General features: G+C 47.8%; 1 protein-coding gene across 4 annotated transcripts in view; it reads left to right on the forward strand.

The window, feature by feature from the left end:
• Window positions 1–24,253, forward strand: part of LOC142483944 (uncharacterized) — a 25,978-nt gene extending 1,725 nt beyond the window's left edge. The window contains exons 1-2 of one of the 4 annotated variants that reach the window (XM_075583864.1): window positions 933–1,100; window positions 22,616–24,253. In XM_075583864.1, coding sequence (XP_075439979.1) covers window positions 22,670–24,004 — 1,335 coding nt within the window. In that variant the 5' untranslated portion in view covers window positions 933–1,100; window positions 22,616–22,669 and the 3' untranslated portion in view covers window positions 24,005–24,253. Of the gene's footprint in view, window positions 1–932; window positions 1,101–7,319; window positions 8,467–21,940; window positions 22,278–22,615 lie in introns of those variants that run through there. The other 3 variants (XM_075583862.1, XM_075583863.1, XM_075583861.1) reach the window with 3 other exon arrangements.

Genomic DNA, 24,253 nt, shown 5'->3' on the forward strand with positions numbered 1-24,253 from the left:
TTGACTGGGGTGACGGGGGTGACTGGGTGGGGTGACGGGGTGATTGGGTGGGGTGGTGTGACACTTCTGGTATCCTACCCACACACACTCCCACGCACACCCATGCACACACACACACCCACACACACTCTCTCTCTCTCCCATGCATGCACACACACACTCTCCATGCATGCACACACACACTCTCCCATGCATGCACACACACTCTCCCATGCATGCACACACACACACTCCCATTCATGCACACACACACTCTCCCATGCTTGCACACACACACACACACACACACACACACACACACACACACACACACACACACACACACACACACACACACACACACACACACACACACACACACACACACTCTCTCCCATGTATGCATACACACACACACACACACACACACTCTCCCATGCATGCACACACACACTCTCCCATGCATGCAATGCGCGCGCACACACTCTCCCATGCATGCATGCGCGCGCGTACACACACACACACACACACACACACAGTCTCCCATGTATGCATGCACACACACACAAACTCTCTCCCATGCATGCATGCACGCACACACACACACACACACACACTCTCCCATGCATGCGCACACACACACTCTCCCATACACACACACACGACAGGAGGAAGAAGAGGAAAGGCCGCGCGACCGAGCACCACCACCACTGCCCCGGACGCCCCACTTTCCCCCCCTCCGCGACCATCTCCCGCCCTGCGCGGACAGCCACGGTACAGTGGAGAAGCGGAGACAAAGTAGGTAAGGGGGGGAACACCAGGAGAGGGGAAGGATCGATGGTCCAGCCGCTCCAAAAAAGAAATGGAACTCACCAGCAAGGAGGTTAAAAACTAATTTATTAAACTACATAAAAACAAAATAACAAACAGTACAAAAACTCTTTCCCACGCGTTTCACGCCTACTGTGGCACTTTTTCAAGGAAAACGGAGGGACACGGAGGGAGAGGCTTCCACACTCACAGCGTCAGGACCGGAGCAGCAAGCAGGCAAAGTGGAGCGGTGATTTGGTGAGTCGCGTGGACGCCACACCGGGCTTAACGTGGCCAGGGCTTGGGACTGAGTAAGTACCTCCTGTTCCATCCAACTTATAGCCCTCTCTTGCTTGTACTGCCAACCAGTCCCCTTTTTCCTCATCCCGGTGTCAACTCCATTTATTTTTTCATTGTTTGATTTTGCCCTGCCTGGCTATTATTGCACGTGCCTCTTAGAGCTTTTACACGGTTTGTTGCTTTTCAAGGGGGGGAACACCCCCGCTACCATCTCCAGCCCCGCGCAGGGAATCAGGGGAAGCGGGAAGTGGCACGGGAAGCCAGGGGGAAGCGGGGGAACACCCCCACTACCATCACCCGCCCCCAAGGGTATCGCGGGAAGCCGGGGTAAGCAGGGAACACCCCACTACCATCACCAGCCCCGCGCGGGTATCGCGGGAAGCCGGGGTAAGCGGGTAACACCCCGTCTACCATCACCCGCCCCCAAGGGTATCGCGGGAAGCCGGGGTAAGCGGGGAACACCCCCACTACCATCAGCCCCGCGCGGTATCGCGGGAAGCCGGGGTAAGCGGGTAACACCCCCACTACCATCACCCGGGGATCGGGGGAAGCGGGAAGTGGCGCGGGGAAGCCGGGAGGGGGCGGGAGAACGGGGGGGGGGACACCTCCGCCCCGCGCGGGAAGCCGGGGTAAGCGGGGGCCGGGGAGAGAAGGGGGAACACCCACGCTACCATATCCAGCCACGCGCGGGTATCGGGGTGGGGGGGGAGTAAGGGGGAACTGCAGGAGCAGGGTAGGAGCAGAGGGGATGGAGGATTGGAGAGTACTTACTCTCGTAATCTCCAACAGATCTCCAGCCAGAAAAAATGGCTGCTCGTTGGGGGCGGGCTCATATAGAGCCTTGCCGCGCGCCCACAAAGCCTGGGAGCGCGCGCCAATCAGCTGTCAGGTAGGGGTAGTTTTTTGTTTTGTTTCAGCGCCGAGCGGGAAAATTTCAGCGCGAGCAGGGGAAATTTAAGAAAACAAACACGTGTGCTGCTTGGGCCAATATTTACTCGCTCGGATGTTAAATCCACTCGCTCCGGGCGTGTAAATGTATAGGATTGGTCGAACACTGTATATATATATATATAATTTCAAATGACATCATGACACTGCATTACTATGGCAACTCAACGCCGTGTGACGTCCACGGTGTCATTTGACACTGCGATTCGCAAGGAGATGGAAGGCAACAGCAAGGAGGCGGCTGATCATACTTATAGGAAGCATACGCACAAACACAGCTAAACTGATGTAGCCCCTGCAAGGTCAGAACCCAAACCCAGCTCTGCTAAAGCTCTAACACAGGCCCTCATTCTCTTCCCATCTTGACATCTGTAACCTCCTGTTGTCCGGCCTTCCTGCCTCTCGCCTGTTTCCCCTACAATCTGTAACTGTGCTCTGCATATATTGTATTCTCTCCTGTCTCCTGTAAGCTCCTGCTGTCCGGCCTTCCTGCCTCTCACCTGTCCTCCCCTACAATCTGTAACTGTGCTCTGTATATATTGTATTCTCTCCTGTCTCCTGTAAGCTCTTGCTGTCCGGCCTTCCTACCTCCCAGCTGTCTCCGATACAATCTGTAGCTGTGCTCTGTATATATTGTATTCTCTCCCGTCTCTTGTGACCTCCTGCTGTCCGGCCTTCTTGCCTCTCACCTGTCTCCCCTACAATCTATAACTGTGCTCTGTATATATTGTATTCTCTCCCGTCTCCTGTAACCTCCTGCTGTCCGGCCTTCCTGCCTCTCACCTGTCTCCCCTACAATCTGTAACTGTGCTCTCTGTATATATTGTATTCTCTCCTGTCTCCTGTAAGCTCCTGCTGCCTGGCCTTCCTGCCTCTCTCCCCTACAATCTGTAACTGTGCTCTGTATATATTGTATTTTCTCCCGTCTCCTGTAACCTCCTGCCGTCCAGCCTTCCTGCCTCTCTCCCCTACAATCTGTAACGGTGCTCTGTATATATTGTATTTTCTCCCGTCTCCTGTAACCTCCTGCTGTCCGGCCTTCCTGCCTCTCACCTGTCTCCCCTACAATCTGTAACTGTGCTCTGTATATATTGTATTCTCCCTCGTCTCCTGTAGCCTCCTGCTGTCCACTTTACACCATCCCGACTCTTGCGTTCTGCTCAAGGATGTCTTCTCTCCAACCCTTTTGTATCTAAAGCCCTCAGAGAGAGGGGAGATACATATATTATATACACACACAGAGAGAGGGGAAATACATATATTATATACACAGAGAGAGAGGGGAGATACATATATTATATACACACAGAGAGAGGGGAAATACATATATTATATACACAGAGAGAGAGGGGAGATACATATACAGGAGGGCCCCGGGTATACGGCGGATTCCGTTCCAGGGGCCCGCCGTATAGTGAAAATCGCCGGAAAGCGGATCCGGCGATTTTTAGGTCTATGCATGCGGAAACCGGCATTTTCGCCGTTCTGCGCATGCGCAACCTATGGTCTGCGCGGGCAAACTACGGTCTGTGCATGTGCGCCGGGTGCACCCGCCCATTCGCATTTTACGAGCCAACATGGCGGCCCCCTTCTCGACGCCGCAGTATCGGCGTATCGCCGAAAAGCGGAGCGCCTAGAAGCGGGGCCCTGCTGTATTATATACACAGAGAGAGGGGGGAGATACATATATTATATACACACAGAGAGAGGGGAGATACATATATTATATACACACACACAATCTCCCCTCTCGCTGTGTATATAATATACATATCTCCCCTCTCGCTGTGTGTATATAATATACGTATTTCCCCTCTTGCTGTGTGTGTGTATATAATATACGTATCTCCCCTCTCGCTGTGTGTGTATATAATATATGTATCTCCCCTCTCGCTGTGTGTGTATATAATATATGTATCTCACCTCTCGCTGTGTGTGTATATAATATATGTATCTCCCCTCTCGCTGTGTGTGTATATAATATATGTATCTCCCCTCTCGCTGTGTGTGTATATAATATATGTATCTCCCCTCTCTCTGTGTGTATATAATATATGTATCTCCCCTCTCGCTGTGTGTGTATATAATATATGTATCTCCCCTCTGTGTGTATATAATATATGTATCTCCCCTCTGTGTGTATGTAATATATGTATCTCCCCTCTCTGTGTGTGTATATAATATATGTATCTCCCCTCTCTGTGTGTGTGTATCTAATATATGTATCTCCCCGCTCTCTGTGTGTGTATATAATATATGTATCTCCCCGCTCTCTGTGTGTCTATCTTATACTATATTAGTGAAAGCACTGTATGTTTGCCTGCCTGCTGGATGTCCGGTGTCCCTAGCGGCAATCTCATTGGTCCCTTGGCCCGCCCGCCCCTGCACACCTCTCATTGGCCTCACACACTCACACCACCCCCTTGGCCCGCCCCCCACACCTCTCATTGGCCTGAGGCGGAGTGACGGGCCAAAGGTCCAAAAAAATAAATAAAACACACACACACACACACACACACACACACACACCTCTCTCCCCTCTCCAAATCACCTTTTCCCCCTCCCCAGCGGCATCACCTCTTCCCCCTCCCCAGCGGCATCACCTCTTCCCCCTCCCCAGCGGCATCACCTCTTCCCCCTCCCCAGCGGCATCACCTCTTCCCCCTCCCCAGCGGCATCACCTCTTCCCCCTCCCCAGCGGCATCACCTCTTCCCCCTCCCCAGCGGCATCACCTCTTCCCCCTCCCCAGCGGCATCACCTCTTCCCCCTCCCCAGCGGCATCACCTCTTCCCCCTCCCCAGCGGCATCACCTCTTCCCCCTCCCCAGCGGCATCACCTCTTCCCCTCCCCAGCGGCATCACCTCTCCCCGCTCCAAATCAGCTCTCCCCGCTCCAAATCACCTCTCCCCGCTCCAAATCACCCCTCCCCCCTCCCCGCTCCAAATCACCTCGCTTCCCGCAGCTGCCACGCGGCGCGTAAGATGGCGGACCCCCTTCCTCCCTCGCGGCGCCGAGTCAGACGGTGGCGGCGCCCGGAAGTACAGGTAGGTGTCGCTCCCCACCTCCGGCGCCAAACGGAACTGAGAAAGGGCGCATCAACTGAGGTGTGTGTGTGTGTGTGTGTGTGTGTGTGTGTGTGCGTGTGCGTGTGCGTGTGCGTGTGCGCGTGCGCGTGTGTGTGTGTGTGTGTGTGTCACTGTCCACTGCCCCCCCCTCCTATCCACTGCCCCCCCCTCCTGTCCACTGCCCCCCCCTCCTGTCCACTGCCCCCCCCTCCTGTCCACTGCGTCCCCCCTCCTGTCCACTGCGTCCCCCCTCCTGTCCCCCCTCCTGTCCACTGCCCCCCCCTCCTGTCCACTGCCCCCCCTCCTGTCCACTGCCCCCCCCTCCTGTCCACTGCCCCCCCCTCCTGTCCACTGCCCCCCCCTCCTGTCCACTGCCCCCCCTCCTGTCCACTGCCCCCCCTCCTGTCCACTGCCCCCCCCTCCTGTCCACTGCCCCCCCCCTCCTGTCCACTGCCCCCTCCCTCCTGTCCACTGCCCCCCCCCCTCCTGTCCACTGACCCCCCCCTCCTGTCCACTGCCCCCCCCTCCTGTCCACTGCCCCCCCCCTCCTGTCCACTGCCCCCCCCTCCTGTCCACTGCCCCCCCTCCTGTCCACTGCCCCCCCTCCTGTCCACTGCCCCCCCCCCCTCCTGTCCACTGCCCCCCCCTCCTGTCCACTGCCCCCCCCCTCCTGTCCACTGCCCCCCCCCTCCTGTCCACTGCCCCCCCCCCCTCCTGTCCACTGCCCCCCCCCTCCTGTCCACTGCAGGAAATGCAGGGGGAGGAATCCATGCCTTTGACGCCCCCCCCCCCTCCCTTTGACGCCCCCCCCCTCCCTTTGACGCCCCCCCCTCCCTTTGACGCCCCCCCCTCCCTTTGACGCCCCCCCCTCTCCCTTTGACGCCCCCCCCTCTCCCTTTGACGCCCCCCCCCTCCCTTTGACGCCCCCCCCCTGCCTTTGACGCCCCCCCCTGCCTTTGACGCCCCGCGCGCACACACTGACTGACTGCCGCACGCACGCACACACTGACTGACGCGCACACAAAGCCTGACTGACGCACGCACACACTGACTGAGGCACACACTGACTGTGTGTGCGTCAGTCAGTCTGTGTGTGTTTGTGTTTCTGCCTCAGACTCACTGACGCGCGAGCAAACACACAGTGACTGACGCACACACGCTACATGAAGCTGTAAAGGAGGGAGGGAGGGGGGGGACTGGATTGATGTGAATGGGGGACAAACAGAGAGAGGGGGGAGGAGAGAGAGGAACGGGAACATTACATCCCGGGCAACGCCGGGTCTCTCAGCTAGTATAATATATGTATCTCCCCTCTCTCTGTGTGGGTATATAATATATGTATCTCCCTCTGTGTGTGTGTGTGTGTGTGTGTGTGTGTGTGTGTGTGTATATAATATATGTATCTCCCCTCTCTCTGTGTGGGTATATAATATACTGTATGTATCTCCCCTCTCTCTGTGTGGGTATATAATATATGTATCTCCCCTCTCTCTGTGTGTATATAATATATGTATCTCCCCTCTCTCTGTGTGTGTATATAATATATGTATCGCCCCTCTCTCTGTGTGGGTATATAATATATGTATCTCCCCTCTCTCTGTGTGGGTATATAATATATGTATCGCCCCTCTCTCTGTGTGGGTATATAATATATGTATCTCCCCTCTCTCTGTGTGGGTATATAATATATGTATCTCCCCTCTCGCTGTGTGTGTATATAATATATGTATCTCCCCTCTCGCTGTGTGTGTATATAATATATGTATCTCCCCTCTCTCTGTGTGTATATAATATATGTATCTCCCCTCTCGCTGTGTGTGTATATAATATATGTATCTCCCCTCTCTCTGTGTGTGTATATAATATATGTATCTCCCCTCTGTGTGTATATAATATATGTATCTCCCCTCTGTGTGTATATAATATATGTATCTCCCCTCTCTGTGTGTGTATATAATATATGTATCTCCCCGCTCTCTGTGTGTGTATATAATATATGTATCTCCCCTCTCTCTGTGTGTGTGTGTGTGTGTGTGTGTGTGTGTGTATATAATATATGTATCTCCCCTCTCTCTGTGTGGGTATATAATATATGTATCTCCCCTCTCTCTGTGTGGGTATATAATATATGTATCTCCCCTCTCTCTGTGTGGGTATATAATATATGTATCTCCCCTCTCTCTGTGTGGGTATATAATATATGTATCTCACCTCTCTCTGTGTGGGTATATAATATATGTATCTCCCCTCTCTCTGTGTGGGTATATAATATATGTATCTCCCCTCTCTCTGTGTGGGTATATAATATATGTATCTCCCCTCTCTCTGTGTGGGTATATAATATATGTATCTCCCCTCTCTCTGTGTGTGTGTATAATATATGTATGTCCCCTCTCTCTGTGTGTGTGTATAATATATGTATCTCCCCTCTCTCTGTGTGTATATAATATATGTATCTCCCCTCTCTCTGTGTGTGTGTATAATATATGTATGTCCCCTCTCTCTGTGTGTATATAATATATGTATCTCCCCTCTCTCTGTGTGTATATAATATATGTATCTCCCCTCACTCTGTGTGTATATAATATATATGTCCCCTCTCTCTGTGTGTATATAATTTATGTATCTCCCCTCTCTCTGTGTATATATTGTGAATGCGAGAAAAAATGCAATCGTTACGGGTTCATTATTTTTCAGAGTTAACCAAGTAAGAGTTTATTTCATTACGAGTATACACTGAGGAGAGCTCAATGCCAGAGCTCTTCTACCCTACAGTGAGAAACACATAATCTTTATACACTGCTGAGGTATAATACATGCCCCTAGATGGGCTGGCTTATGACTATAGAAAATTATAATAATACGCCCCTCCAGGAGGGGTTGACCTTTTAATGATACGGATACCTAATCAATACCAGAAAATACAGGTTTTTAATACATTACGTTTGCACTTTGGCTCACCTCTGGTGTGATGTTTCCTGTGACCACACAATTATCACATTCCTAAGTTTAGGGCTGTTATTAAAAAATAAGGAGAAGCAGGAGAAGCAAGTTTTAATCTTTTCTGTTCCTAATTATTTAGCAAACACATTCACCCACACAAATGGGAGTTTACATAGGAATAGTTCTTATCTCAAACTGGTTCTGCATTCCGTTCAGTGAGAAGCTGCAGTCAGGGGGCAGAGCTAAGTGTGGCCAATTCCAATGTTCTGATTGGTCAGAGATCTTCACCAGAGCTCCTTATTGGACAGAGGAGGTGGAGGAGGGACCAGGACAGAGCAGGTCATGGTATAAAAGGTGGGAGCTGATACAGTTCTTATCAACCCATCACAGCGCTGACCCTGTGAAACCAACTCAACTGTGGTAAGTAACACAGATCACACATCCCACACTAATACATGCACACATCCCACACCCCACAGCTTGCGTGTACTGACTGATATGGGTGGTTGATTTCAAGTGCTGGTTGTTTAAAGTGTGTGCAGTTAGAACCAGAAGGAAAGGGAAGTACTGGGTATACTAGCAGGGGTGGCTGTTTTTTGGGAGTGTGCAGTGGATTAATCTATTTTTAAAGTGTGCTGTAATTTGAAGCCTGTAACTTTTTTCCCTTTCTCCTGCCTGAGGCAGAGTGGGTGTGGTTGGTTAATTGGCTGGCCTAACACACCTGCAGTGGGTGGGGTTAGTTCATTGATAACCTAACACACCTGGTGGGTGTCCCTATTTAAACAGAGGATCCTAACGAATCCTGAGCTTGCGTTTACTGATTGATCTGTGTGGTTGATTGAAGTGCTGGTTGTTTAAAGTGTGTGCAGTTTAACCAGAAGCAGTGCTGGTTGTTTAAAGTGTGTGCAGTTTAACCAGAAGCAGTGCTGGTTGTTTAAAGTGTGTGCAGTTAGAACCAGAAGCAGTGCTGGTTGTTTAAAGTGTGTGCAGTTAGAACCAGAAGCAGTTTGAACAAGGTATAGTTATTGAAGTACAGTTTACTGTTAGTACTTCTAAACTTCATAGTTGCTAGAATGAGCAGGATTGAAAATGCCACTCAATGCTCATCTTGCCACATGTATGTGCACTTGGAGCAGCTGTTCCAAGGAGCATACCGCTGTGAAAAGTGTGAGTGGGTGGTCTCTTTAGAGTCAGAGATTGCTGATCTTAAGAGGCAACTTGCAATATTGAGGGACATTGGCAATCTTGAAAGGGAATTGGAGCTCACTGAGCAGGCCCTTGCTTCGACTAGTGGTGCAGATGGTGGTGCTGTTAGTGAGGAGCAGGTAGGTAGCTTGGTTGCTGTTAGTGAGGAGCAGGTAGGTAGCTTGGTTGCTGTTAGTGAGGAGCAGGTAGGTATCTGGGTGACAGTTAGAAGGGGAAGCAGGGGCAATAGGGAGAGGCAGGTTGTTTCTGAGCTGACACATCCCAATAGATTTGCCATGTTGAGTGAAGATATTGGGAATGTTGGGGCAGAAATGGCAAGGCTAGGGGAGACTAATTCCTCTAGCAGCCAGGGGAATAGTTCCTCCAGCACAGAGGGGACTCAGGATGCTCAGATACAAAGAAAGATTGTGGTGGTAGGGGACTCCATTATTAGGAAGGTAGATAGGGCAATCTGTTGCCAGGACCGCATGAACCGAACAGTTTGTTGTCTCCCGGGTGCTCGGGTTCGGCACATTGCGGATCGGGTAGACAGATTGTTGGGGGGGGCTGGGATTGACCCGGCGGTCTTGGTACACGTTGGCACCAATGACAAAGTTAGAGAAAGATGGAGGGTCCTAAAAAATGATTACAGGGATCTAGGCCAAAAGCTTAAGGCAAGGACCTCCAAGGTAGTATTTTCTGAAATACTACCAGTGCCATGCGCTACCGCAGGGAGACAGTGAGAGATCAGAGAGGTTAATGCATGGCTAAGAAAGTGGTGCAGGAAGGAGGGGTTTGGGTTTTTAGAGCACTGGGACTCCTTTTCTGAAAGGTGCCATCTATATTCTAGGGACGGATTGCACCTCAATGAAGAGGGATCTTCTGTGCTTGGGGGGAGAATGCTAAAAAGGTTGGAGGAGATTTTAAACTAGGATGGAGGGGGAGGGGAATGAAACAGATAATGAACTAAATGGAATAGATGAGGATACAAGGTGGTATGGAGGTAGAATGGGGGCAAGTGCAAGTTTGACAAGCAGTGAGACACCCATAGTAAATACAGATAATACTAGAAAACTTCTAAAGACTAAACAAAGTGGGCGCAGAAAGGAAGGAGCAGATAAGATAATAGTACAGGCTGAAAAAAACTGATATGCATGCTTGCTAATGCAAGAAGCCTGACAGATAAAATGGGGGAGCTTGAATTAATAGCTGCAAGGGAGCAGTATGATATCATAGGCATTACTGAAACATGGTGGGATGAAACTCATGACTGGACAGTTAATTTAGAGGGTTATTCTCTTTTTCGGAAGGATCGGCCAAATAGAAGGGGAGGTGGAGTATGTTTATATGTTGAACCGGATCTAAAACCTATTATAAGGGATGATGTCTATGAAGGGAATGATGAAAATGTAGAGACTTTGTGGATAGAAATTAGCAGTGGAGGTAAAAGTATAATGAAAATGATTGTGGGAATATGCTATAAACCACCAAATATCTGTGAGATTGAGGAAGCTAAAATACTTTTGCAAATGGAGAAGGCATCAAAACTGGGTCATGTTTGCATAATGGGGGATTTTAATTATCCAGACATAGACTGGGGCAATGAGATTAGTGTTACAACAAAGGGGAACAGGTTTTTGGGGGTGCTTAAAGACAATTATATGACCCAAATTATTGAGGAACCAACCAGGAGAGGAGCAGTTCTGGATTTGGTCATATCAAACAATGTAGAAGTAATAACAAATATTCAAGTCCTGGAACATTTGGGTAACAGTGATCATAACATGGTCTCATTTGAAATAAATTATCAAAAAACAGATTACTTGGGTTCAACAAAGACTTTCAACTTTGGAAAGGCAGATTTTAATAAACTGAGGTCTAATCTAGTAGTAATACAATGGGATGATGTTTTTGCAGGGAAAAATGTAGAAGATAAATGGGCAGTCTTTAAAACATTGTTAGAAAAGCACACTTATCAGTGTATACCCTTGGGTAATAAGTATAAAAGAAATAAGTCAAAACCAATGTGGCTAAATAAACAGGTAGGGGAGGAAATGGACAAGAAAAGGAAGGCGTTTAGATTCTTTAAGTCAGAAGGGACAGAGACATCGTATCAGAATTATAAGGAATGTAACAAAAATTGCAAAAGGGCAATCAAATTAGCAAAAATGGATAATGAAAAAAGGATTGCAATAGAAAGTAAGGTCAACCCTAAAAAATTCTTTAAGTACCTTAATAACAAAAAAATGAGAAAAGAAAATATAGGACCCTTTCAGTGTGAGATGGGTAGGCAGATTATTGGAGATAAGGAAAAAGCTGAGGTATGAAACAAATTCTTTGCCTCTGTGTTTACCAGGGAAGAATCAAGTTCAATAGTAGTGCCGCAGGAGGAAGCCACAACCTCCATATTAATGAACAATTGGTTAACTGAGGAAGAAGTTCATAAGCGACTTGAAAAAATTAAAGTTAATAATGCACCTGGCCCTGATGGCATACATCCAAGAGTTCTCAAGGAGTTAAGCTTAGTAATAGCAAAACCATTATATTTAATATTCAAGGACTCAATTTCCACAGGCTCAGTACCACAAGATTGGCGTAAAGCAGATGTGGTGCCTATATTTAAAAAGGGAGCTAGATCACAACCGGGAAATTACAGACCTGTAAGCCTGACTTCAATAGTAGGGAAACTACTTGAAGGTTTAATACGGGATAATATTCAGGAATACCTAATGGAAAATAAAATTATTAGTAATAGTCAACATGGATTTATGAAGGATCGATCTTGCCAAACTAACCTTATTTGTTTCTTTGAGGAGGTAAGTAGGAATCTAGACCAGGGTAATGCTGTTGATGTGGTCTACTTAGATTTTGCAAAGGCTTTTGATACGGTTTCACACAAGAGGTTGGTGTACAAAATAAAGAAAGTTGGACTCAGTAATAATATATGCACCTGGATTGAAAACTGGTTAAAGGACAGACAACAGAGGGTTGTCATAAATGGAACTTTTTCAGGTTGGGCTAAAGTCGTGAGTGGAGTACCTCAGGGATCGGTACTGGGACCCCTGCTTTTTAACTTGTTTATTAATGACCTTGAGGTTGGGATTGAGAGCAAAGTCTCCATCTTTGCTGATGATACTAAATTGTGTAAGGTAATAGAATCAGAGCAGGATGTAATTTCTCTTCAGAAGGACTTGGAAAGACTGGAAACGTGGGCAGGTAAATGACAGATGAGGTTTAATACAAATAAATGTAAGGTTATGCATTTGGGATACAAGAATAAAAAGGTGACCTACAAATTAAATGGAGATATATTGGGGGAATCCTTGATGGAGAAGGATTTAGGAGTGCTTGTAGACAGCAGGCTTAGCAATAGTGCCCAATGTCATGCAGTAGCTGCAAAGGCAAACAAGATCTTATCTTGCATCAAACGGGCAATGGATGGAAGGGAAGTAAACATAATTATGCCCCTTTACAAAGCATTAGTAAGACCACACCTTGAATATGGAGTACCATTTTGGGCACCAATCCTCAGAAAAGAGATTATGGAACTAGAGAGAGTGCAGAGAAGAGCCACCAAATTAATAAAGGGGATGGACATTCTAACTTATGAGGAGAGGCTAGCTAAATTAGATTTATTTACATTAGAAAAGAGGCGTCTAAGAGGGGATATGATAACTATATACAAATATATTCAGGGACAATACAAGGAGCTTTCAAAAGAACTATTCATCCCACGGGCAGTACAAAGGACTCTGGGCCATCCCTTAAGGTTGGAGGAAAGGAAATTTCACCAGCAACAAAGGAAAGGGTTCTTTACAGTAAGGGCAGTTAAAATGTGGAATTCATTACCGATGGAGACTGTGATGGCAGATACAATAGATTTGTTCAAAAAAAGGTTGGACATCTTTTTAGATGGGAACGGTATACAGGGATATACCAAATAAGTATACATGGGAAGGATGTTGATCCAGGGATTAATCTGATTGCCAATTCTTGGAGTCAGGAAGGAATTATTTTTTCCCCTTAATGGGTTTTTTTTGTTTGCCTTCCTCTGGATCAATAAGTATAGATATAGGATAAAGTATCTGTTGTCTAAATTTAGCATAGGTTGAACTTGATTGACGGAAGTCTTTTTTCAACCTCATCTAATATGTAACTATGTAACTATGTAATATATACACACACATCCCACACTAATACATACACACATCCCACACTACTACATGCACACACATCCCACACAAATACATACACACACACATCCACACTAATACATACACACCCACACTAATACATACACACACACACATCCCACACTAATACATGCACACACCCCACACACATCCACACTAATACATACACACACATCCACACTAATACATGCACACACATCCCACACTAATACATGCACACACATCCCACACTAATACATACATGCACACACACACACACACATCCACACTAATACATGCACACACCCCACACACATCCACATTAATACGTGCACACACATCCACACTAATACACACACACACATCCCACACTAATACATACACACACCCCACACTTATACATACACGCACCCCACGCACATCCACACGAATACATGCACACACATCCCACACTAATACATACACACACACACATACATACATATATACATACATACACACACACTCACACTAATACATGCACACACCCCACATACATCCACACTAATACATGCACACACATCCCACACTAATACATACGCACACATCCCACACTAATACATACGCACACATCCCACACTAATACATACGCACACATCCCACACTAATACATACACACATCCCACACTAATACACACACACACACACACACACACACATCCCACACTAATACACACACACCCACACTAATACATGCACACACATCCCACACTAATACATACACACACATCCCACACTAATACATACACACACACACACACACATCCACACTAATACATACACGCACACGCACATCCCACACTAATACATACACACACCCCACACATCCACACTAATACATGCACACACCCCACACACATCCACACTAATACATGCACACACCCCACACACATCCACACTAATACATGCACACACCCCACACACATCCACACTAATACATGCACACACCCCACACACATCCACACTAATACATACACACCACACACACCCACCTCACTAATACATACACACACCCCACACACATCCACACTAATACATACATACACACATCCCACTCTAATACATACACACACCCCACACATACACATACACACACACCACACACACACACACACACACACACACTAATACATACACACATCCCACACTAATACATGCACACACCCCACACACATCGACACTAATACATACACACACACACTAATACATGCACACACATCCCACACTAATACATACACAAACACATCCCACACTAATACATACACACACATCCCACACTAATACATACACACACATGCACATCCCACACTAATACATACACACATCAACACTAATACACACACCCCACACACATCCACACTAATTGTCATGGAACAGAAATATCCCTGTCTGTCTTTTCTGTTTCAGCCCCCCTTTCCCTTGGCAGTTCTGCCTGCTAGCTGTACGTGGATTTACTTTCCTTGCCGTTTGCTCCCAGTGCAGATGGAATGGATACATTAAGTAGCCTTTTTCCTTCCAAGCTGTCACACCCCTGGTTGCTCTGGCAACATCTCCAGTCCTCCAGTTAATGGACTTTCCCATTTTCTCCCCTGTCTTTTTGCTGACAGTAGTGCAGTCTCACTCCATTTTAGTGTGACCCTTGCCCCTCACTTCCTTTTCCACCATTACCTCTGGATGAGTGAGCACTGCTGTAAACTCCTGTATGGTAGGATTTTCTTTTCACCTGCTCTTAACTACAAGGCACCCACAGAGAGACACTATTTAAACACCAACATCTCTTCACACGTGCCTGTCTTTTACCCTGCTTTCCCTCAATAAAGTAAAGAAAAGAAACAGAACTTGTTGTGCTTTGAAAAGAGGGCCGAGTTGACACTATCTGGGCGAAATCATCTTACACATGACCCCTGGCTTGCAGAATAGTGAAAAGATACTGTGTGCCTTACATACACTTACAGGAGCAGCTACTCCAGACTCCATGATAAAACAGAGCAGTCTCTGCAGACAAAAAAAGCACCAAGCAGCTTACTCTGCACAAGCAGCCTTTCAGACAGGGCAGCAAGCTTTAACCAGCAAACAACCTTGCACACGGGGCAACAGCTTTGCAGACAAACAGTGCTCCTTACACAAACCTAATTACCTTTCTCTGTCTGAGTTCACCCCCTGCACAGCCCCATAGTGAGGATCCACCATCTCACCTTACCCTGCGCACGTCCCCACGGCCAGCGCCATCAAGGGCCACGCCACTGGACACCTGCCAGGACACGGGTCAGAGCCACCGGACACCTGTGAGTACAGCTACCCCTACGCTGCACGCTGTAGGACACCGCTCGGCATCATCTGAGACAGACGCCCATCGCTGACACAGGTAAAAGACCGCACGCCACACGCACTGGCTAAAGGCCTACACACACCTACAGCATGGCAGAACTCAGAGCCTCACCAGACATCACGCAGGAAAGCGATCACTCAGACACAGAGACCGCTGCGCAACTGCAACAGGCACAGGCAGACTCAAGGCCCAAACAGACAGTCACACTGACACAAAAGGCCCGTGAAAAATACGAGACTGACATTGAAGCGCACCGCGCTAAATTAGAGTTGGCCTGGAACACTACCACACTTGGGATACGCAATGTCGCCGCCGCTGGCAATTCCGTACAACAGCTCGAGCAGGCAATAACTCAATTAAAGATAGACCACTTATGCTACCAAGGGCTGTCAGAGGCATACGTCACTTACCTGGCCAGGGCTAATACCGGCGAAAGCCTGCATGAAAGGGACTTACAGCACAACATTGACTTGACACGTGACAGCCGCGTGCAAACCTCTATCACGGAAGCCGAGAGTAAGAGGAAAGACCTTTTGCTGGAAACCGCATCGCAGCGCTCAAGCACATCCAGGCATTCCTCAAGGTCAGCAAGATCAGCGCGATCTAACGCGTCGAGCGCTAGCGCAAGCGCTACCAAGGCGAGCCTCCGCAGAGGCCGCACGTGCCAGGGCCGAATATGGTCGAAGAGAGGCAGGCGTAAGGGCAGAAAGAGCGCGCATAGAAGAGGAGGAGCAGAACGCCGCCGCTGCTACTGCCGCCGCTGCCAATGCCGCCGCCGCTGCTACTGCCGCCGCTGCCAAGCTACCGCCGCCGCTGCACGCAGAAAGGCCGAATTATACGCGGATCTGGAAGCTCTAAGCAAAGAAGAGAACGCCGCTGCCGCCATGGCCCAAGCCAAAGTCCTAGAAGCAGCCGCGCAACAGGATGGCGGGGAGCAGCCGTACAGACGGATTGCCTCAGAGAATCCAGTCCAACGCACTGAAGACTACGTAAGGAGCCTCTTCAGCGTAAACACCAGCGCACCATCTCAATACGGAGAGAGTGACACCACAGACACCGAAGACTTGCTAGGTCCACGAGGAGAAGACGCTGCTCCTTCAATGGTACATGCTGCCTGGGATAGCCACGGCCGCAACAGTGATCCACACGCCAGCGCGCACACGGATGCACTACAACAGGCTCGCCATCCAGGTACACCCACACGGGAAAACACAGCCCCCCACACCGACCAGCAGTCGTCACACGTCCACGCCAAGGAAGAGGCGACCGCACAGACCCTCCCAGCAACTACCTCAGAACGGGACAAGCAGCCTGAGGAACGAGAGACCAGCGATGAGATATGGTAACACCCAAACACCCATCTCGATCCGCAGGACGGACGTCCTCCCACGACCCAAACTACTCCCGATCAGTCGGTCACCGGAGGCAAGGAACCAAGGGACCCAAACAGGGAATGTCCCATACACAAGAAGTTACACCCACTCAACAAGTGCTTTGGGTTCAGGATGAAGACCCTAGAGGAACGCAAGAGGTTACTTCGAGAATTCAGAGTTTGCTTCAGGTGCTTCGGTTCCACAACTCACCTAGCCAGGGACTGTAAAGAAGAGATCAAATACACAGCGTGCGAAAGTGACAAGCACGTGACATCGTTACACCCAGAGGCGCTGACACTCCACCAACTCAAGAACCCATCCTCCATAGCGGAGCATGGCGGGGAGGAAGGAGAAGGAGAGTCAACATCCGTCACATCTCAGCGCACTGAGGTTTGCGGAAAAGAAGGTGACAGAATGTCCTGCTCCAAAATATGCCTTGTCGCAGTGCACCCCCAGGGACAACCTGAGAAGGCTATTCGGATGTACGCAATCCTCGACGACCACAGCTACCGATCGCTGGTCAGGTCAGAGTTCTTCGACATGTTTAACATACAAGACGGTGCTTCTCCTTACACTCTCAGAACGTGCGCAGGGCGAATGGAGACCACAGGGAGAAGAGTGAATGGCTACACCATATGCTCAATAGACGGCAAAGGGAACATACCCCATTCCCACACTCATCGAGTGCAGCCACATGGCCACAAACAGGGACGAGATTCCCACACCAGACATGGCACGCCATTACCCGCACCTCAAGGGAATAGCCAACTACATCCTGCCGGTAGAACAAGGCGCCGAGATCTTGCTGCTGCTCGGCAGGGACATCTTGAGAGTACATAAAGTCCATAAACAGCATAACGGACCCCACAACGCGCCATACGCCCAAAGACTTGACCTAAGATGGGTGATAGTGGGCAACGTGTGCACTGACAAAGAGCACGGACAAGACTATGTTGACGCCCGCAGAACGGTGGTAACAGAATGTGGACACACATCTCTCTCTGAACCATGTCTTGGCCATCTCCAAGTGACAGAAGGGCCAAGTGAAGAGAAAATACAAGGTCATACCCCTGAGATCAACAAAAACATCCTCACATCGGGGAGATGTGACAATGGCCTAGGATGCTTAGCGGTTCAGATAACCAAGGATGACGAGTCGACTCCACTGAAGGAAGAAAGTAACCTCCCAAAGGTGACCAACAAAGGGATCGTCCAAAAGACAATAAACAATCGGGCGATCCTCTCGCGAGCAATGGCACGGCTAGGACGTACAGTCGTTCCTCTCCACAGAGTATCCAGCGATAAAGCAGCCAGCTGTCACGGCTAGCATAGCCGCAAGAGATTGCACCCTACAGGTGAAGCCACAGGGTCAAAAGGACTGTTCGTTCACACACATAAGAGGAGACAGTTGCAGAGACATTTCCCAAAAGGATTTACAAGGACAAAAGAGACTGTTCTTCGTCATGTCCAGGGAGAGAACAACCTCCTGAGGGCAGTCAACAAAGAGACACAAAAGCGTTTCACCAAATTACGTGGAAATGTTCTCGTGCAAGAGAAACGCACCGACGACCTACGGTGCACAGCGTTCCAGACAACAAGGGACAACGACAAGCAAACACCATCGAGGGAAGATAGAGGATTCCCGAGGTTAACAACAAAGGAGCTCTCCAAAGACGGACCAGGCAGTTTGGTGAACCCGCTACCATTCCGTTCATCAAGAAGGCGCTTCCCAAACAATGGAGAACATACCATCTCTAGGTTCACTTGGCACCTCTGCGACCTACAAAGGGAACCAGAGACCAAAAGCAACTTTGTGGCCTTCATCCAGAAGATATTCCTTACCGGCCACGCAAAGCCAGCACCTCTAATGAAGGAAGGTGAAGAATGCCGGTACCTCCAATCATCTGGGGCCTACCACCCTCAGGAACCCAATCAAATCCCGATAGTGTTCAGCTCCAGGGAGTCTCCCTGAACGACGCCCTCCTTACTGGACTAGGCTCGACAACCAGTCTTCCAGGAGTGTTGTTCCGCTTCCGCAAGGAGCCAAAAGCCATCTCCTTCTGCCAAATGCCAGGTGATAGAACCACAGGCTACCACGACTAGCATGCCTACAAGGGGATACACTCTGTGGGTAAAACTACAGAGACAAAAAGACTGTTCTCTCACAAGGCTAAAAGGAAACAGTGCCAGAGACTTTTACACAAAGACATTGTGGTGCAACCAGCAAACCTGGAGCTGTGCATCCACCCTGCATCCTTTGCCAAAGAACCTTGGCCAAGGGACCTTGATACCAGTGATACCGGCCGGTGTCACATCGCTATGTGGACATGGACTCTTGCATTGTTTGAGAATGTGATGTTATTTTTGCTATGTTGTATTGCACACATGTTCCACATACACCTAAAATAGTGGTATCTCCAGATACCAGACGGGGAGTGTCATGGAACAGAAATACCCCTGTCTGCCTTTTCTGTTTCAGCCCCCCTTTCCCTTGGCAGTTCTGCCTGCTAGCTGTACGTGGATTTACTTTCCTTGCAGTTTGCTCCCAGTGCAGATGGAATGGATACATTAAGTAGCCTTTTTCCTTCCAAGCTGTCACACCCCTGGTTGCTCTGGCAACATCTCCAGTCCTCCAGTTAATGGACTTTCCCATTTTCTCCCCTGTCTTTTTGCTGACAGTAGTGCAGTCTCACTCCTTTTTAGTGTGACCCTTGCCCCTCACTTCCTTTTCCACCATTACCTCTGGATGAGTGAGCACTGCTGTAAACTCCTGTATGGTAGGATTTTCTTTTCACCTGCTCTTAACTACAAGGCACCCACAGAGAGACACTATTTAAACACCAACATCTCTTCACAAGTGCCTGTCTTTTACCCTGCTTTCCCTCAATAAAGTAAAGAAAAGAAACAGAACTTGTTGTGCTTTGAAAAGAGGGCCGAGTTGACACTATCTTGGCTAAATCATCTTACACATGACCCCTGGCTTGCAGAATACTAATACATACACACACACACACTAATACATGCACACACCCCACACACATACACACACACATACCACACACACCCATACACACCCACCGCACTAATACATACACACACCCCACACATATCCACACTAATACAAACACATCCACACTAATACATCCACATCCACACACACACAAATACATATACACCATACAAATACATACACACATACCACACACAAATCCATACAGGCATACCCAATACAACTCTATGTATGTTTATAGATATATATGTGTGTGTGTATTAAAAAAAGTGAAAAAATGTTTGTCTGTCACTTTGTGCACCCTGTGATTGGCTGGGGAACGGCCACAGATCATTGTCCTGCGGGGTGGGCTGATGTCGTGGCCACGCCTACGCAGGACGTGACAGTCACACCACCCTTAGCACCCCGCCGCCACCCCCAGTGAGCCGGGTGGCGGGAACCAGCCTCCCCGGCCGCCGCCACCCCCAGTGAGCCTGAAGCCAGTCCCCCCGCAGCGCACCGCCGCCACCCCCCATTGCCTGCGAACAGCCTCCCGCACTCCCCCACGGTGCCGGCGCCGACAACCAACCCACCGCCGCCACTGAAGAGAAATGCCGCCACTCCCTCCGGGAACCAGCGCACCACCCTCCATGCCTGTCAATGGGCGGGGGAGCCCAGCTATGAACGGGGGAAAATGAAGATCCGAACGGGGGGGCCGGCGCTCTGAACGGGGGGCTGCATTACTGTGAAGGGGGGAAAACGCCGGACACAAGAGAGAGGGTGAGGACAGAGGGGAAGTGGGAAACAGAGAGGGGAATGGGGAGAGAGACACAAAGAGGGTGGGAACGGAGAGAGACAGGGGGAGCAGAGAGAGGGGGAGCGACCCCCCCACTAAGCCGGCGGAATGGGAGGGGGGGCCGCACTGCATGGGGGGGCCGCATTAATGTGAAGGGGGGGAAACACTGGAGAAAAGAGAGATTGAGGGAGAGAGTGGAAGTGGGACACAGAGGGTAATGGGGACAGAGACACAGTGGGGGGGAGCGGAGAAAGAGGGATGGAACAGAGAGAGGGGGGAGCGGATAGAGGAAGGGAGCGGAGAGACATGGGGAGCAAGAAAATTAAATCCCGAGCAACGCCAGGTAGATCAGCTAGTATAACATATTTCATAAAAAAAGGAAACTTGATCACAAATTAGTATATCTATCAATAATTTCAAATGTCCTTCTGTAATTTTACCTTTCCCATGATAAAGTGGAAATGTATGTGGTACACGCTTCCTGATTTTATAAATATATATATATATATAGAGAAGAAATGACCTAGGCGCAAATAAGCCAGGAAAGAGACAAAGAGAAAAATATCATAGGGCAGTATGTCTGTTACTTTCAGAGTTAAGAGCATAATGATTATGCCCCTGAGGAAGCCCTAGAGGAGAAACGCGTAGGGCAGACCCTGCAGTCATTGCAGGCATTGCAAACCGAGCAGAGTGAGACGCGCTGCAGAACGGAGTGGAGATAGCGCTGTGACGTCATTGGAGGTCGAAGTCTCGCGAGAATTGGAGCCGGAGCACGTGACGCGGAAGTAAACCAAGCTAGCAGCAGTGCAGTTGACCGGACAGCTTACTCTACGAGTGTGAGAGACTCAATTCAAACTCTCAACTGCTTGAAATTATTTCACACCATGTGAGTGAGATACTGTTTGTTATTTTTTAGATAGTTTTTACAATAAAAGGTTTTATACTATTTTTGTTCCATTGTCCCTCTTCCCCTTCCCCCCCCCCCCCCCTCCCTGGTGAACTATATCCCATGTTAAGGAGACACGCAGCTGCAGATGAAAAGGTGACCCCTGAAGCAAGCAGCAGTCGTGGAGAGTCTGAGATCCATGCAAACAGCAAAGAAATCCCAGCAGCAGTGTTCCTGAATCCCAGTGGTGGATTAAAGGCTTTTATTTGGCTGATTAAGTGTAAGTGTATACCTTACCACCTTAACTCTGAAAGTAACAGACATACTGCCCTATGATATTTTTCTCTTTGTCTCTTTCCTGGCTTATTTGCGCCTAGGTCATTTCTTCTCTACATTATCCATTGCGGCAAGTGTGGAGCCGCAGACCTAATTGGCTGCATTCAAGCAAGAATAGATTGTAAGGTATAACACCTCCTGTTTGACTGATTGGCAAGGGGTAGTTAATATTTTTACTACTACAACCCCACTAAGTGTTTGGAATTTGCGCTGATTGTATTCTGTTTTTTCTATATATATATATATATATATATATATATCTCTGGGAGGCCATATCCTCACAAATTAAGTTTATTGCAATTTTGAATGCTTTCTAATTGGAAACATTTACTGACTATCCGATTTTTTACACATCTTACCATGTATATCCTGTCTCTTTTACATTCTTAAACTAAATTTGACGTTTGAAAATAATTTTTTTGTATCCGATGTTAATGCATTTCTTTATAAATGTTTTTCCCCAGCTGATGGATTCATGAGCAGCAATTCCCCTGAAAGAGATCACACCAGATTGTGTAATGGAAGATACCAGTGTTACCCAAATGTATCACAGAGCAAATCACATTAGTCAGGATATACCAAACCAGCGTCTGAGAGAAACTGTGAGCATTATGGTTAAGGAATCAACCTCACAGGAAGAAGGACATCTCCCAGACTCCCACATTTATACCACCAGAGGATATACAGGGACAGAATATGCATCTAATCCTATTACAACGTGTAACAAAGGAAACATGAATGCAGGGAACGTTCACAAGAACTTGTCAGTAAAAGAAAAAACATTTGTATGTTCTGAATGTGGGAAATGTTTCACAAAAAACTTTGCTCTTGTTACACATCAGAGAATTCATACAGGAGAAAAACCATTTGTATGTTCTGAATGTGGGAAATGTTTTACCCAGAACTCTCATCTTGTTATACATCAGAAAAGTCACACAGGAGAAAAACCCTTTGTGTGTTCTGAATGTGGGAAATGTTTTACCCAGAACGCTATTCTTGTTATACATCAGAAAAGTCACACAGGAGAAAGACCATTTGTTTGTTCTGAATGTGGGAAATGTTTCATATATAAATCTGGTCTCCTTGGACATCAGAGACGTCACACAGGAGAAAGACCATTTGTATGTTCTGAATGTGGGAAATGTTTCACAAAAAACTTTGCTCTCCTTAGACATCAGAAAATACACACAGGAGAAAGACCATTTGTATGTTCTGAATGTGGGAAATGTTTTACCCGTTACTCTACTCTTGTTAAACATCAGAGAGTTCACACAGGAGAAAGACCATTTGTGTGTTCTGAATGTGGGAAATGTTTTACTCATAACTTTACTCTTGTTACACATCAGAGAGTTCACACAGGAGAAAAACCATTTGTATGTTCTGAATGTGGGAAATGTTTTACAAATAACTTTGCTCTTGTTACACATCAGAGATTTCACACAGGAGAAAAACCATTTGTATGTTCTGAATGTGGGAAATGTTTCACCTATAACTCTGCTCTCCTTAGACATCAGAAAATACACACAGGAGAAAGACCATTTGTATGTTCCGAATGTGGGAAATGTTTTACCCAGAACTCTACTCTTGTTAAACATCAGAGAGTTCACACAGGAGAAAGACCATTTGTGTGTTCTGAATGTGGGAAATGTTTCACATATGACTCTGCTCTTGTTACACATCAGAAAATTCACACAGGAGAAAGACCATTTGTATGTTTTGAATGTGGGAAATGTTTTGCAGATAACTCTTCTCTTGTTAAACACCAAAGAGTTCACATGAGAAAAACAAGATCACCAGAACAATCTATCAGAGACTCTCGCAGCCACCACCAGTCTAAGTTCTTTCAAAACTAAAGCTGTCTCACATTTTAATCTGGTCTGTAACTGTTACATATGCCTATAATATATATTATCTCTAACTGTGCATGCAATGTCTTGTATATAATGTATACCCTGTTCACTTATGTAACGATGTATTTGTAACCATGTATTATTTGTCATCATAACTCTGTGCCCAGAACATACTTGAAAATGAGAGGTAACTCTCAATGTATTACTTCCTGGTAAAACTTTTGATAAATAAATACATTTGTGTGTTCTGAA

This window comes from Ascaphus truei, unplaced genomic scaffold (assembly GCF_040206685.1).
Source record: "Ascaphus truei isolate aAscTru1 unplaced genomic scaffold, aAscTru1.hap1 HAP1_SCAFFOLD_400, whole genome shotgun sequence".
In the NCBI taxonomy this organism is placed as follows: Eukaryota; Metazoa; Chordata; class Amphibia; order Anura; family Ascaphidae; genus Ascaphus; species Ascaphus truei.